This window comes from Dromiciops gliroides, chromosome 5 (assembly GCF_019393635.1).
Source record: "Dromiciops gliroides isolate mDroGli1 chromosome 5, mDroGli1.pri, whole genome shotgun sequence".
Classification (NCBI taxonomy): domain Eukaryota; kingdom Metazoa; phylum Chordata; class Mammalia; order Microbiotheria; family Microbiotheriidae; genus Dromiciops; species Dromiciops gliroides.
In genome coordinates, this window is record NC_057865.1 from 46,869,687 (window position 1) to 46,883,434 (window position 13,748).

The 13,748-nt window shown below is 40.4% G+C and overlaps 1 protein-coding gene across 2 annotated transcripts in view; it reads right to left on the reverse strand.

Moving 5' to 3' along the window:
• The window catches only part of SUSD5 (sushi domain containing 5), a 106,931-nt gene that overhangs the window by 84,607 nt on the left and 8,576 nt on the right, over positions 1-13,748 (reverse strand). For both annotated transcript variants that reach the window (XM_043965147.1, XM_043965146.1), the window contains exon 2: positions 3,420-3,597. Coding sequence is in view for 1 of the 2 variants with exons in the window: in XM_043965146.1 (XP_043821081.1) it covers positions 3,420-3,597 (178 nt within the window). In the remaining variant the exon portion in view is untranslated. The remainder of the gene's footprint in view (positions 1-3,419; positions 3,598-13,748) is intronic.

A 13,748-nucleotide genomic window follows, 5' to 3' on the forward strand; every position in this document is an offset into this window, starting at 1 on the left:
GGAATGCACTGGGAGAAAGAGAAGGGAGAGGTAGAATGGGGGTAAATTATCTCACATAAAAGAAGCAAGAAAAAGCTTTTACAGTGGAGGAAATGTGGGGGAGATGAGTGGAAGTGAGTGAACCTTATTGTCATCAGAATTGGGTCAAAGAGGGAATAACATACACACTGAAATGGGTATAGAAATCTATCTTACCTTACAGGAAAGTAGAAGTGGAGGGGAATAAAAGTGGGTGGGATGGGTGATAGAAGGGAGGGCAGATTGGGGGAGGAGTTAGAAGCAAAACACTTTTGAAGCAGGGTAGGATGAAAGGAGAGAGAGAATAGAATAAATGGGATGAGAGAATAGGATAGAGGGGAATAACAGTTAGCAATAGTAACTGTGAGAAAATTTTGAAGGAAGTTTCTCTGATAAAGGCTTCATTTCTCAAACATAAAGAACTGAGTTCAATTTATAAGAGCCATTCCCCAATTGATAAGTGATCAAAAGATATGAATAGTTGTCAGATGAAATAATCAAAGCTATCTATAGTCATATGAAAAAAGTGCTCTAACTCACCATTGACTGGAGAGATGCAATTCAAAACAATTCTGAGGTATTCCCTCATAACTATTAGATTAGCTAATAGAACAGAAGAGGACAATGATAAATATTGCAGGGGATGTGGGGAAAATGAGACATTAATGCACTGTTGGTGAAGTTGATTCAACCATTTTGTAGAGCAATTTGAAACTATGCCCAAAGGGCTATAAAACTATGCATACTCTTTGACCTAGCAATACCACTAGTAGGTGTGTATCTAAAAAAGAGATAAAAAACAAAAAGGAAAAGGACCTATAGGTACAAAAATATTTAAGCCACTCTTTTTCTAGTGGCAAAGAATTGGAAATTTAGGAGATGCCCATTAATTAGGGAATGGCTAAACAATTTGTGGTATGTTATTATGATGGAATACTAGTATGCTGTAAGAAATGATAAGCAGGATGCTCTCAAAAAAAAAAAACACCTGGAAAGACTAACATGAGCTGATGCAAAATGAAATGTACAGTGTACAAAGTAACAGCAATGTTGTGGGATGATCACCTGTGAGTTACTTAGCTATTCTCAGCAATGCAATTATCCAAGACAATTCTGAAGGACTTTTGATGAAGAATGCTATTCATATCCAGAGAATGAACTGAATACAGAGTAAAGGATTTTTTTAACTTTATTTTTTCTTGAGGTTTTGTCTGCTTTCTTTCACAATATGACTAATATGGAAATGTTTTGCATGACTACACATATATAATCTATATCGAATTGCTTGCCTTTTCAAAGTGGGGGAGGGAAGAAGGGAGAGAATTTGGAACTCAAAGTTTTAAAAATAGATATTAAAAATAGTTTTTACATGTAACTGGGAAAATAAAATGCTAAATAAAAAAATGAGGAAAATGTTTCCTCAGAATCAAAGAGTAGAAGGGACCTTAGAAAATACCTAATTCAAGACTTTAATTTTTAAAATAGGGAAACTGAGGCTAGGAAAGATCAATGGTTTTCCCAAAGCTAGCCAGGTAGTACCTGATAGAGTTAGTGACTTCCAGAACACTGCTCACTTTATTTTTTTTTTATTATGAACTTGATAGACATTAAGAAACATCGGCACTTGCTTGTTCAAAGACAAACAGAAAAGAGGGTTGTATAGGTAAGTATGACCTGTTTTACATATGTAGTTTCTCTTTTTAGAAGTCTATGTTAAAGTTAACATGGTGGTATGCACATTTCTTTTCTGAATCCTTCCACTCCCTTCTGTGTGTTTTAAAATTTTCATTGACATTATTTTCTTTGTTTTTCCTTTTCCTTTTTCATCTCAATCACTGTGCACTCACTCCCCCTAAAATAAAATCCTTCTCTTGTAATAAATATTAGCAAGCCAAAAAAATTCATACATTGGTCTTGCCTGAAAATATATACTTCATTCTGCATCCCTACCAAGAAGCAAGGAGCATACTTTATTGCCAGTCTTTGGTGTTGGGACTGGTCAGTAGCTTTTCCCCTATACTAAAATCCCTCTAATTGTTGTTTGTTTTTCATTCTCAAAGAGGACCATGACATTGGGAGGTGATGTCATGACTTGCAGTGAACTGGATTTTAAGTAAGAAAGGGCTGTGCAAAGTCACCAGCCTCATTCCTCCAGAATCATCTGGGTCTAGTAGCAAGATCAAGTCGACTGGAGATGGCCCCAGATATTTGAGGCACTTGGGGTTAAGTGACTTGCCCAGGGTTCCATAGCTAGTAAATGTCAAGTGTCTGAGGCTGGATTTGAACTCTTGTCCTCCTGACTTTAGGGCCAGTGCTCTATCCACTGTGCAACCTAGCTGCCCAAATCTCTAATTGAGGACACAAGTGAGACGCAATGGAAAAAGTGTACACAGATCACAGAATACCTTACACCTGATGTACTTTATCTTACTGTACTTAACCTATCATTCAGCTCATTCACTGATTCAAAAGACAGTTTTACTATACATGGGGCACTGTGCTAAGTGTTATGGCTGCAAAGACAAAATAAAACAAACAACAACAACAAAAAAAAAAACCAGTCCCTGACCTCAAGGAGCATGCATTCTACTAGGGGATAAATGAATCAACAAACATTTATTGTGCACCTACTGTGAGTTAAGCACTGTACTCATCTTTGGGGATACAACAAAACATGTACACAAGTAAATACAAAGCATATACAAGTAACACAGGGTGACTTCAAGAGGATGGGAGGAAGTGAGGGAACCAATCCTATTCCCCAAGGTCTTTCCATTTGAGAGCAGCAAGTTTAAACTGTTTTTATGTTATGGACCCCTTTGGCAGTCTGGTAAAGGAGGAAGAACCCGAGCCATACTCTAAAGGATGCTAGGTATTCTTCAAATTTCCTGCCCTGAAGAAGCTTACAGTCTTTTTTCTTTCTTTTTTTCTTTCTTTTTTTCTTTCTTCCTTTCTCTTTCTTTCTTTCTTTCTTTCTTTTTTTTGGTGAGGCAATTGGGGTTAAGTGACTTGCCAAGGGTCACACAGCTAGTGAGTGTTAAGTGTCTGAGGTCAGATTTGAACTCAGGTCCTCCTGACTCCAGGGCCAGTGCTTTATCCACTGCGCCACCTATCTGTCCCAGAAGCTTACAATCTATTGGAATTGCTGTAGCCTCACTGTCCACACCTTCAGTGTGGCTAGCCTTACTCTTTGACTAACCTAAGGGCAAAAGTCTGGGTGTTAAGGAAGGGGGAGGATGGATAGAAAAATAAACATGAATAAGTAATAATTCATAGCCACATGGCAGTGGGCTTCACAGCTCACTTTTCTTCAACTGCAAAATGGGGATGCAGGGCAGCTGGAAGGAGAGCATTCTGTAACAACCCTATGGAAATGGGAGCCATTGCTCTGGTCTCCTTACCCGACAGTGCCATCTGCCAGCCAGCCCGTGGTGCACGTGGCAAAGGAACATTCCAGCACTGCCCGACGCAGCTCTGCTGCCGTGGCCAGGTGAGCACCAGAGGCCGCACAGGAAGCCCGAGCCACAGCCAGATCCAGGCCCTGAGAGCCATTCCAAGATTCCAAAGCAAAGAGTTTCCCTGTAGGAGAGCACACAGACACAAGCAGTCAGTCTGGGTCTACTCAGGGCTAGGACCCTGGCAAGCCATCTTATTCCCCAAGAACAGCAGTTGTTAACCTTTTTATGTGTGTTCTGGCCCCTTTTGGCAACGTGGCAAAGCCCATGGACCTCTCTGAATGTTTTTAAATGCATAAAGTAAGATAGATAAAATAGATTAGATTAGATAGATGAAAGATAGATTAGATAAACGATAGATTAGATTAGATAGATGATAGATTAAATTAGATAGATGGGTGGATGGACGGATGGATGGATGGATAGATAGATATACAGATATATTTTTTGATGACTTATATAGTGATCAAACCTTAGTCATTCAAATCGTCTGTATAGGTATATTTTTTTTGGTGGGGCATGAGGGTTAAGTGACTTACCCAGGGTCACACAGCTAGTAAGTGCCAAGCGTCTGAGGCTGGATTTGAACTCAGGTTCTCCTGAATCCAGGGCCGGTGCTTTATCCACTTTGCCACCTAGCTGCCCCCAATATGTATATTTTTTAAAGTTCCCATATCCCAAGTTAAGACTCCTGATTCTAAAGGGTTCAAAGCCAGATCATTCCCATGTTAGGCATTGTTTCATCACCTATCCTAGATTTTGCCATTTAGAAATCATCCAGTATAAATGAAGAAACTGATGCAAACAGAGGTGAAATAGCTTGCTTAAGGTCACACAGCTAGTAAGTATCTGAGGCTGGATTTGAACTCAGATCTTCCTGATTCCAACTAGTGGATATTTTGAATCCATTTTAGATATGAGCAATGAGAAAGAGAGAGACAGAGACAGAGACAGAGAGAGAGAGAGAGAAACAGGATCAGAAGGCAGGGGTAGTGTAGAGAATGGTTTGCTAATTTCTGTTCTAAAGATTCAGATCTTTTTACCTCCTCCGAGGGTTTTTGTGAGAATCAAATGAGATCATTGTAAGAGCACTTAAGCACAAAGCCTGAAACATAGTAAGCGATATATAAATGTTAGACCACCACCATCTCATTGGAGCTTCTCTACAACCCTAGGAGATAGGCACAGTTATTATCCCTATTTTGCAGATGAGGAAATGAAAATGCAGAGATGTTTCACTCTGGCCCAGGATCACAGAGCTGGCAAATATTAGAGGTGGGATATGAACCCAGCTCCTTCTGATTTGAGTTAGTCTCCTTTCTGCACTGTAATGCACTACCTCTGACATTGATTTATTGGTTAAAATCAGTCCCCTGAGGACTTTTACTGTACCACACTTTCTTAGCCTAAATTTAGTTATTGCAAAGATTGATGAATACATTTTTTTTTTACAATTTTTAAAAAATGAAATAACTATATAGATGCCTATTTTTGGTTGAAAGTTATGTCAATTGGCAAAATTGAACCAGGGACTCTGGGTAACCTGTTTCCTTGTGGGGCTTTTAAACACACTGAACTGTTCCATATCTGCTGCCCACCCCCACCCCCACTCCTGCTCCCCACCTGCAGAAAGGAAGATAAAATGTCCTCTAACCTGGGATGGAGTTAACTAAAAGGCTTTGGGAATCAGCTAAGAGTAATGACAATTCCTCCCTTGGTTATGCTTAGGTAGGATCTAAAACCTGAATTCAAAAAGACAACTTTGAAAAAATGTTCTAAATCATTTCAAAGACCACTTTGAAAAATGTTCTAAGTCAACTTGGAACTCAGTCAGTCAAACTCTCCAGTGAGAATTTACTGAATATATAAATATAAATATGTCTATGTAGTCATATATAGACATATTTTCCTTCTCTCTCTCCCTCCCCCCTCTCCCTCCTTCCCCTCCTTCTCTCTCTCTCTCTCTCTCTCTCTCTCTCTCTCTCTCTCTCTCTCCCTTTCTCTCTAAGTCTCTGTTTCTCTCTCTGTCTCCCTCTTTCTCTCTCTCTGCCTGCTTGCCTATCTGTCTCTGTGGTTTTGTCTCTGTCTTTCCATCCCTCTGTCTCTGCCTGTCTGCCTGTCTCTCTCTCTCTGTGTCTCTCTTTTTCTCTTTTGATACCATAATTTTTTCTCCCCTACTTTAGAAACAACTGAAATAGCCCTAAAATTAGAATTTGTCTTTTCTATGGACCAGCTTCTGGCCAAATGATGAAGTCAGTCCCTAAATTGAGTTTATGTCAGTTAATCTGGGGTTTGGACTGAGTGGTTTGTGGGTAAATAAAGATGACCTATAATACTGTTTTTGCCCTATTCAAACTTAAAAAAAAAACCAACCCTTCCTTTCCCTCTTCTTTTCTTGGTCTCTCTGTTTTATTTCAGGGTTTGGTTGGCTTAGTTTTTGTTTGAAAATATTTGCTGCCATCCTCATGTCCCAATTCCTGTTTTTCACTTCAAGAAACTTGGACCATCAGTATTTTGTTCGTGCAATATGTCAGCACTACTTCTGAAATGGGCTTAATTTGAACGTACACGGTACATACACATGGCAAGAATATCATGAAATGTGCACCTAGGAAAGTAACATATTAGACCCAGTTTTCAGAAATCCTGTGGCATAGTTGTCTCTGCTGAAATCTTCCCAGAAGGTAACTGGAATATTTCATTCTATGCCTGGAATCTGAGCAAATGCTGAGAAACCTGGGCAAATACCCTCTTTCCTTCCCATTCCTGGAAGCCAACTCATTTTTAGTCAAAACCCAGTGGGACTTCACCATCTGGACCTAAGTCAACTCAAGGGTATGTCTCAAAACCTTCTGACCATGTCAGCCCAATGCACTCCAGGGTGAGGCAGAACTCTCAAGTTGGTATTTTTAACCAAGCCAGCCCCCTTGGTTGATGTTTCTCTGGTTGCATCTCCCTCCCCAAGGTTTTATTTTTTGGTTTTTGGTTTTTTTAGTGAGGCAATTGGGGTTAAGTGACTTGCCCAGGGTCACACAGCTAGTAAGTGTTAAGTGTCTGAGGCCAGATTTGAACTCAGGTACTCCTGACTCCAGGGCCGGTGCTCTATCCACTGCGCCACCTAGCTGCCCCTTCCCCAAGGGTTTTTAGCTAGGTGGCATATTAGAGAAAACACTGGGTCTAGATCCATCCCGAAGACCTAAATTCAAATCTAGCTTCAGATACTTGGTAACTGTGACCCTAAGCGAGTCACTTTACATCTCTCTGACCCAGTTCCTCAAAATGTAAAATGGGAATAATGACACCTATCTCGCAGGGTTGTTGGCAGGATCAAGTGAGCTAATTATTTGTTAGATACCTAATATAGTGCCTGTAAGATAACAGGCACTTAATAATTGCTCATTCCCTTCTCGCTTTCCTCCCTTCTTCATTCTGCTCTGTTGGGCAACTCCTTCAAAGAGAATAGTGACTGTTACCAAGAACTACCACCTGTGACAAAAGTAGTTTAGAGAACTAGAGAATTTTAGCTCAGGATACAAATTCATTACATGCAGATTCTTGGACTAGACTCATGTTTTCATTGGGATAGGGAAGTCCTCATGAGAGAAGTAGCTGCTTTCTACCTTACAATTTCTGAGAATTGCCCGGGACATGGAGCAGTTAAGTTACTTGTCCAGGGTCACACAGCTAGTATGTCCTAGGTGGGATGTGAGCCAAGATCTTTCTGAGGCTCTCTGCTACACTGCTACCCATGACATATCCATACATATCTATACATGTCCATGGATGTAACCCTCCTTGTAAAGCAGAGGAGCCCCAAAATGTACTACAATAGATGTCTTAGAAAAAATAAGAATAACAACAACAGAAAACTACAGAGCCTGTGTATGCATGAATATATGGTAACATGTGTGGGTACTACCAATTTGCATCAGTGGATGGTGTTTCCACACTGGGGTTTCCCCATTCCAGTAAAATCACCCATATACATCCCATTCTCCCCAAAGGAAAAGAACTTTTTTTTGTATGTCTTATGCAAAAAATTAAAAAATCAGACTGTTTGAACATAACAATAAAAATTAAAATTCTCCCATATAGTTGGGGTCTCAGACCCTCTACCATCTTTCCCGAACCACAATTATGTGTAATGGGCAAACAAAAGCTTCTGAAACACACAAATTCAAGAAGCTTCAAGTCTAGAATATGGGTTGGACTTGGCCAAGGATTGGTTGCACCAGCTGGGCTCATGCCCTGGCTGGAATGCTTTTGAGTGTACCAACTTGATGTGTTCCCATCTGCCCGGAGTCCTATGGAGTTCAGTACTCCTGTTACTGCCACAGGAAGGCAAGACGATGACTTGACTCCTGTTGGATTTCCTCTGCTGGTTTTGCTTTAGAGCCTTCCTGGGCACTGGGAGGCAGATTTTCATCCCCATCAGTCTTCTTGAGGGATCCATAAAGCAAAGTGGTAATCCAACAGGAATAAAAATAATACTGCCTCGAATTCATCAAAAGGAAACAAAAAGCTATGTGGGCCAAGCCCAGCTAAAATCTTCAGCCATGAACACATTGCTTCCACAGGGTCCAAAGTGAGATGAGGCATGACCTGAAGTTGGGGGATCCACTTAGGAAAATGCCTTTGTGAAGCTAACCCAGGATTTCTCTGATCTCTTTGTATTGGATGTGTGTGCTTTGTCTCTGCTTTCTCTTCTATTTATCTTTGTATTAACTCCTTACCCTAGGACAAGTGCTAACCTTTTTTTTTGTATCATGGACCCTTCTGACATTCTGGTGAAGCCCTTCTCAGAATAATGTTTTTAAAAGAATAAAATAAAATACAAAGGAAACCACTTATATTGAAATAGTTATCAAAATATATATTTTTAAAAAACAAGTCTCTCCCTGAAACCCATCCAGGGACTCCAGGTTAAGAACCTTTGCCTTAGGTATTTGAAGCATTCATGAAGAAATAGAAATGAAGGATTTTTTTTTTTTACCTTTATTGCATGCTCAAAAAAAAAATAATGACTTCAAAAAACTGTGAATAGGGTTTGGGAAACTTGGAACCCCACAAAAGTCAATGAGTGGATAAAACTGTAAATATCACAGAGTGATTGGGGCTTTGTTCCAAGGGGCAAAAAGGGGAGAAGGCATACTCCCTCACTAGGGGTAAAAGAAGGGCATGCTTCTTCCCCTAACTGTGCCTTATCACTCTGTTCCCCAGGCAGCAGGACCTAAGCACCTCCATAATCCTGTTACTATGGCGTCCTCTTCTTATACTGTATAATAAAAAGTTGGAGGGGACCTTAGAGGCCATGTAGCCCCAAACTCTCATTTTATAGATGACGTGACAGAATTCCAAAGAGGTTAAGAGTCTTGTCCAAGGTCACAGAGATAACACCAGTACAGGGAGGCAGATTTGACAATGGTGTCGGAGCACATGTGTGAATAACGAGGCGGGTTCAGTCTGGTCCTCTGACTTGTTATCCAGGGAAGTTACATAACACAGTGGATAGAGCATTGGCCCTGGAGTCAGGAGGACCTGAGTTCAAATCCAGCCTCAGGCATTTACTACTTATATGACCCTGGGTAAATCACTTAACCCCAACTGCCTTAAAAAAACAACACACACATCTGGAGCAATCTCCAGTTGTCCTGATATATATATATATATATATATCTTGCCACTGGACTCAAATGGCTCTGGAGGAGAGAGGCTGGTGACCTTGCAAAGTCCTTCCTCACTTAAATCCAATTCAGTGCAAGTCATGACATACCCTCCCAATATTATGGTTCTCTTCCAGAAGGAAGGACAAACAACTTGACATCTAAACCTGCTTCATTATACAGCCCAAGGGAGAGTTAAAATTTACAAGAAAAGAAGGAAATCAGCGTCACGGGGGGGGGGGGGGGGGGACACACGGTATTTTGGTATCCAAAATGGAACTGGAGTTGATCCAATGGCTAAAGCCTGGACCCTCCCTTTCAAGTCCCAGATTTTACCACAGGCTTGGAGAAACTGCAAAATTATTCATGTCTTACTTTTCCCTTCCAGTAGAGAAACAAACTGTTCTCTCCTTCCAGAGAACCAAATGAGAGATAAGGACTTAATATTTATTAAATGTCTTCAGATCCTAGTGTGAAAAGGCCCTGCAGAAATGAGAAATTAGTGTTGCTTCCCCAGCCTTCTGCTGACATACCTTCCTTTCCCAAGCAGAATAAATGCTATTATTGTAATCTTGGAAAATTAAGGATTTTGCCCTTCAGGAATAAAAAACAGTCCTAACTTATGTATAAAAAATGAGGAAGATCTTTTACTTGGGCAGACATTCCAAAGCATGGAGTTCACAGAGGTGTCAGGATTCATAGAATCAGAGCCGCTAGCCTCAGGCGGCAGGAAGTCAGATGCTATGTGATGCCTAGCTCCGTTTTTTCAAAGCCTGTTCTTTGAAGATATCCACACCATTGCTCTATCTCATCTACAGAGTAATTTGCCAGCCACTTGGCACTTGAGCCCCAAGGGGCCAAACACTGTAGATGGATGGAGATCTTGGTGCCATTGTTAAGAGTTTAGAACAGAAACCAAGAGGACGTCACTTTAAGACATGACTCTTATTAGCGCTGAGAATCTTTTACTGCTACTAACCCCCAATTTTTATGTGGTACAAATCTACCCCAAATCAAAACTTTGATTTTCCATTGGTAGGAATGTCAATTTTATTAGGGGTGTGTGTGTGTGTGTGTGTGTGTGTGTGTGTGTGTGTGCACTTGTACTTATAAATGGACTTCATTTTCACATACTCTTTGAGGTCAGGAGGCAGACTCTCACTTGGGGATATTCTCTGGACTCTGCCTCACAGAAACCTGTGTGCCCTTCATGGTGTGTTGATGTCACCTAGCATTGGATTCTGACTGATTAGATAGACATGCTTCCCAAATGCAGGGTTTACAAAAAAAATTAATAAATGAAAATCTCTAGACAAAAGTCTAGCACAGGGGTTAGCTAGACTTAATGTCTACTCTACTCACACTCCCCCTCCCCAACATCACTTGTTTTCCTGATTTTCTTCTAGGACCTAGCACTGTCTCTTAGGGAATATTTAGTCAAAACATTTAGAATGACATTCTGTTACAACTTCAGCTCGCTATTGGTGAGAGAAATACAACTTAACTATCCCATGTCACAGAATAATCTTGTACTAGGTGGAAACACGTACATGGTGGATAGACTGTGCTTGGAGTTATGGAAACTGGAATTCAAATCCAGCCTCAGACATTCAGTAGCTGTGTAACCCTGGGCCAATCACTTAACCTTTCTCACCCTCAGTTTCCTCATCTGTAAAAAAAAAAAAATGAAGGAGTTGGACTTTGGACTTAATGGCTTTTAAAGTCCCTTCTAGATATTTATTTATATATTCATTCATTCATTCATTTATTTTTTGCAGGGAAATGAGGGTTAAGTGACATCTGAGGCCAAATTTGAACTCAGGTCCTCCTGAATCCAGGGCTGGTGCTTTATCCACTGTGCCACCCAGCTGCCCCCCTTCTAGTTCTAAGGCTATGATCTTATGGTCCATTGTGCCAACAATAGTGGCATATGTCTGATTTTGGCTGGTGGAAGATTCTGTGGCTAACTTTACCTCAAAAACTAACGACCTCTTGTCTCCTCCTATTGACCAGAGCAAATTCTCTGTTCTATCCAGGCTGACTTCCTTGCCATGTAAGCCTCTATAGGACACATTCATTTCCCACTTTGCGTCTTCACTCGGTGCTGTTCTTCCCTGGTGGAATGTGCTTCCTTATCGTTTTCACAAATCAAAATCCCACCCAAACTTTGAGTCCTGGCTCACATCCCTGTGGTGGATGGGCTTGCCTTTGTGTATTTTCAGAGTGGTGGTATATTCTAATTTGGAGGTAATAGGAGCACAGATCCTTCTTGTATTTCTTTGTCCTTCCCTCAGGAAGGGGAGAGGGGTTAGATACTCAGCGATTAAGTTGGAATGTGGGTTGAAACACCCCAGAGCCACTATGCAATCAGGGACCTTTTTGATTGACTGATGGTCAGCTTTGGACTTCAGAAGGCAACCCGTATGATTGAATCCCAAGATGGTGCAGGAGGGAGGCCGTTTTTCAAAAGAAGACTCCATTGTCCTTTGGGATCCTGAGGGAGCTATGTTCCTGGCCAAAAGAGTATTGAAAAGGCTAGGCAGCCCTGGGGAATTTTAAATATTAAGTTAGAAAACTTAGGTACCATCAAGTCTGGAACAGGATACCTTTCTTTAACATATTGTGACTGTATATAGTTCCTGTTCCGTCGATAACTTTATTTCATCCAGACTTGTGATTATATCAATGTGGTTAACTCCTGTTATGGAGACTCTCACCACAGATACAGATCTGCAACTAAGTCTCTTGGAGACTTGCCTGGGACATTGAGTGACTTGCCCATAGTCACACAGCTGCTATGTGTCACAGGTAGGACCATTGGGCCTGGAATCAGACAGTAGGTCAGTCAATAAGCATTTATTAAATGCCTACTATGTACCAGACACTGAGCTAAGCAAACCTTGGGGATATAAAGAAAGGCAAAAGATGGTTACTGCCTTTGAAGAGCTCACAATCTAATGGAATGAAGATTTAAATACTTACTCTATATTTGAATACTTAATAATGCTTAAATATTTAATACTAATACTTAAATACTTACTAATACTTAAATAATTAATACTGATATTTAATACTAATGCTTAAATAATACTAATACTTAAATATTTAGTATTAATATTTAATACTTAAATACTTAATAATGAGACTTAAATACTTACTAGCTATGATGGCCTGGGCAGTTAATTCCTCTGAATTTTTTTTTCCTCAGTTTGGGACTGATAACAACACTTCCTTCACAGGGCTGTTGTGAAGATCAAATAAGATACAATATTGTACAAATATTTTGCTAACCTTGAACCCTACATACATGTGAGTTATTATTATTATTAGATAGAGGAGCACTGAGACAACTCCAGGACGACAGCACATTGCACAAAGTGGGCACTTAATAAATGTTGAACTGGATTGAATTGAAATTGAATTGAATTTTAATTGAAATTGAGTTGAATGAAATCTTAAGATTATAGGAAAAATAAAATTATAGGAAATCATAAAATTATAGGAAACTGGGTTTAGAATTAAAAGAGAACCTAGAGGCAATTGAATCCAACACCCTATTTTATAGATGAAAAAACTGAGGCTTAGTGAATTTAAGCAACTTGCTGAAAGCCATACAACTATTAAATGTTGGAGGCTGGTTTTGATCTCAGGGCTTCTTGATTCCAAAACCAAAGTAATTTCCATCAGATTATCTAATCATCTGTAAATGAACAATATGGGTGAAGAGGAAAGGGGACAGACATTTATGTAGTGCCTCTAATATGCTAAGCACTGTAATGAGCACTTTAAAAAATATTATCTCATCTGATCTTCACAACCACCCTGGGAGGTGTATACTCTTGTTTATTATCCCGTTAACAGTTAAGGAAACTGAGGCAAACAGAAGGCAAGTGACTTGTCCAGGGCCCATCCTCAAAGCCTTTTCAGCTTGATGTATGGCCTGCCAGAGCTTATGCTCCACTACCAACTTCCCCTCAGACATCTAGAATTGGATGTCCCATTGGTATCTCTAACACAACTTATTCAAAGTGGAGCTCATTATCTTTCTGCTCAAATTCACTCCTTATCCAAATTGCTTCTTTACTACTGTCCTCCCAGGCCCACAAGTTCACAACCTTGGAGTCATACTTGGCTCCCCACTATCCCTCACCCCTCATATTCAGATCTTGTCATTTCTACCTGGGCATTTTTCACATCCGTTCCCTCCTCTCCCTAGGTAGGATGACACTTTAGTTCAAAATCTTATCACCCTTCCTCTGGACTATTACAACAGTCTTCTTACTGGTCTCCTTGCTTCAGATTTCTCCTCACTCTGACTATCCTTCAGACAGCTGGCAAAGTGATTTTTCCAAGGCACAGCTCCCTTGCTTAACAAACTCCAATGGCTCCTTATTACTTCTAGAATCACACAGACTCCTCTCCTTGGCATCTTTAAAGCTCGTCACAACCTGGCCCCATGTAGCCTCTTTACACATTATTCCCTTCGTGTACACTATGGTCCAGTCAAACTGGCCTTATTGTTCCTCACACATGACCCTCAAGTTCCCTCTCCATGTCTGAATTTACTTATGCCTAGAGTACGCTCCTTATTCACCTGTGTCACTTAGAATCC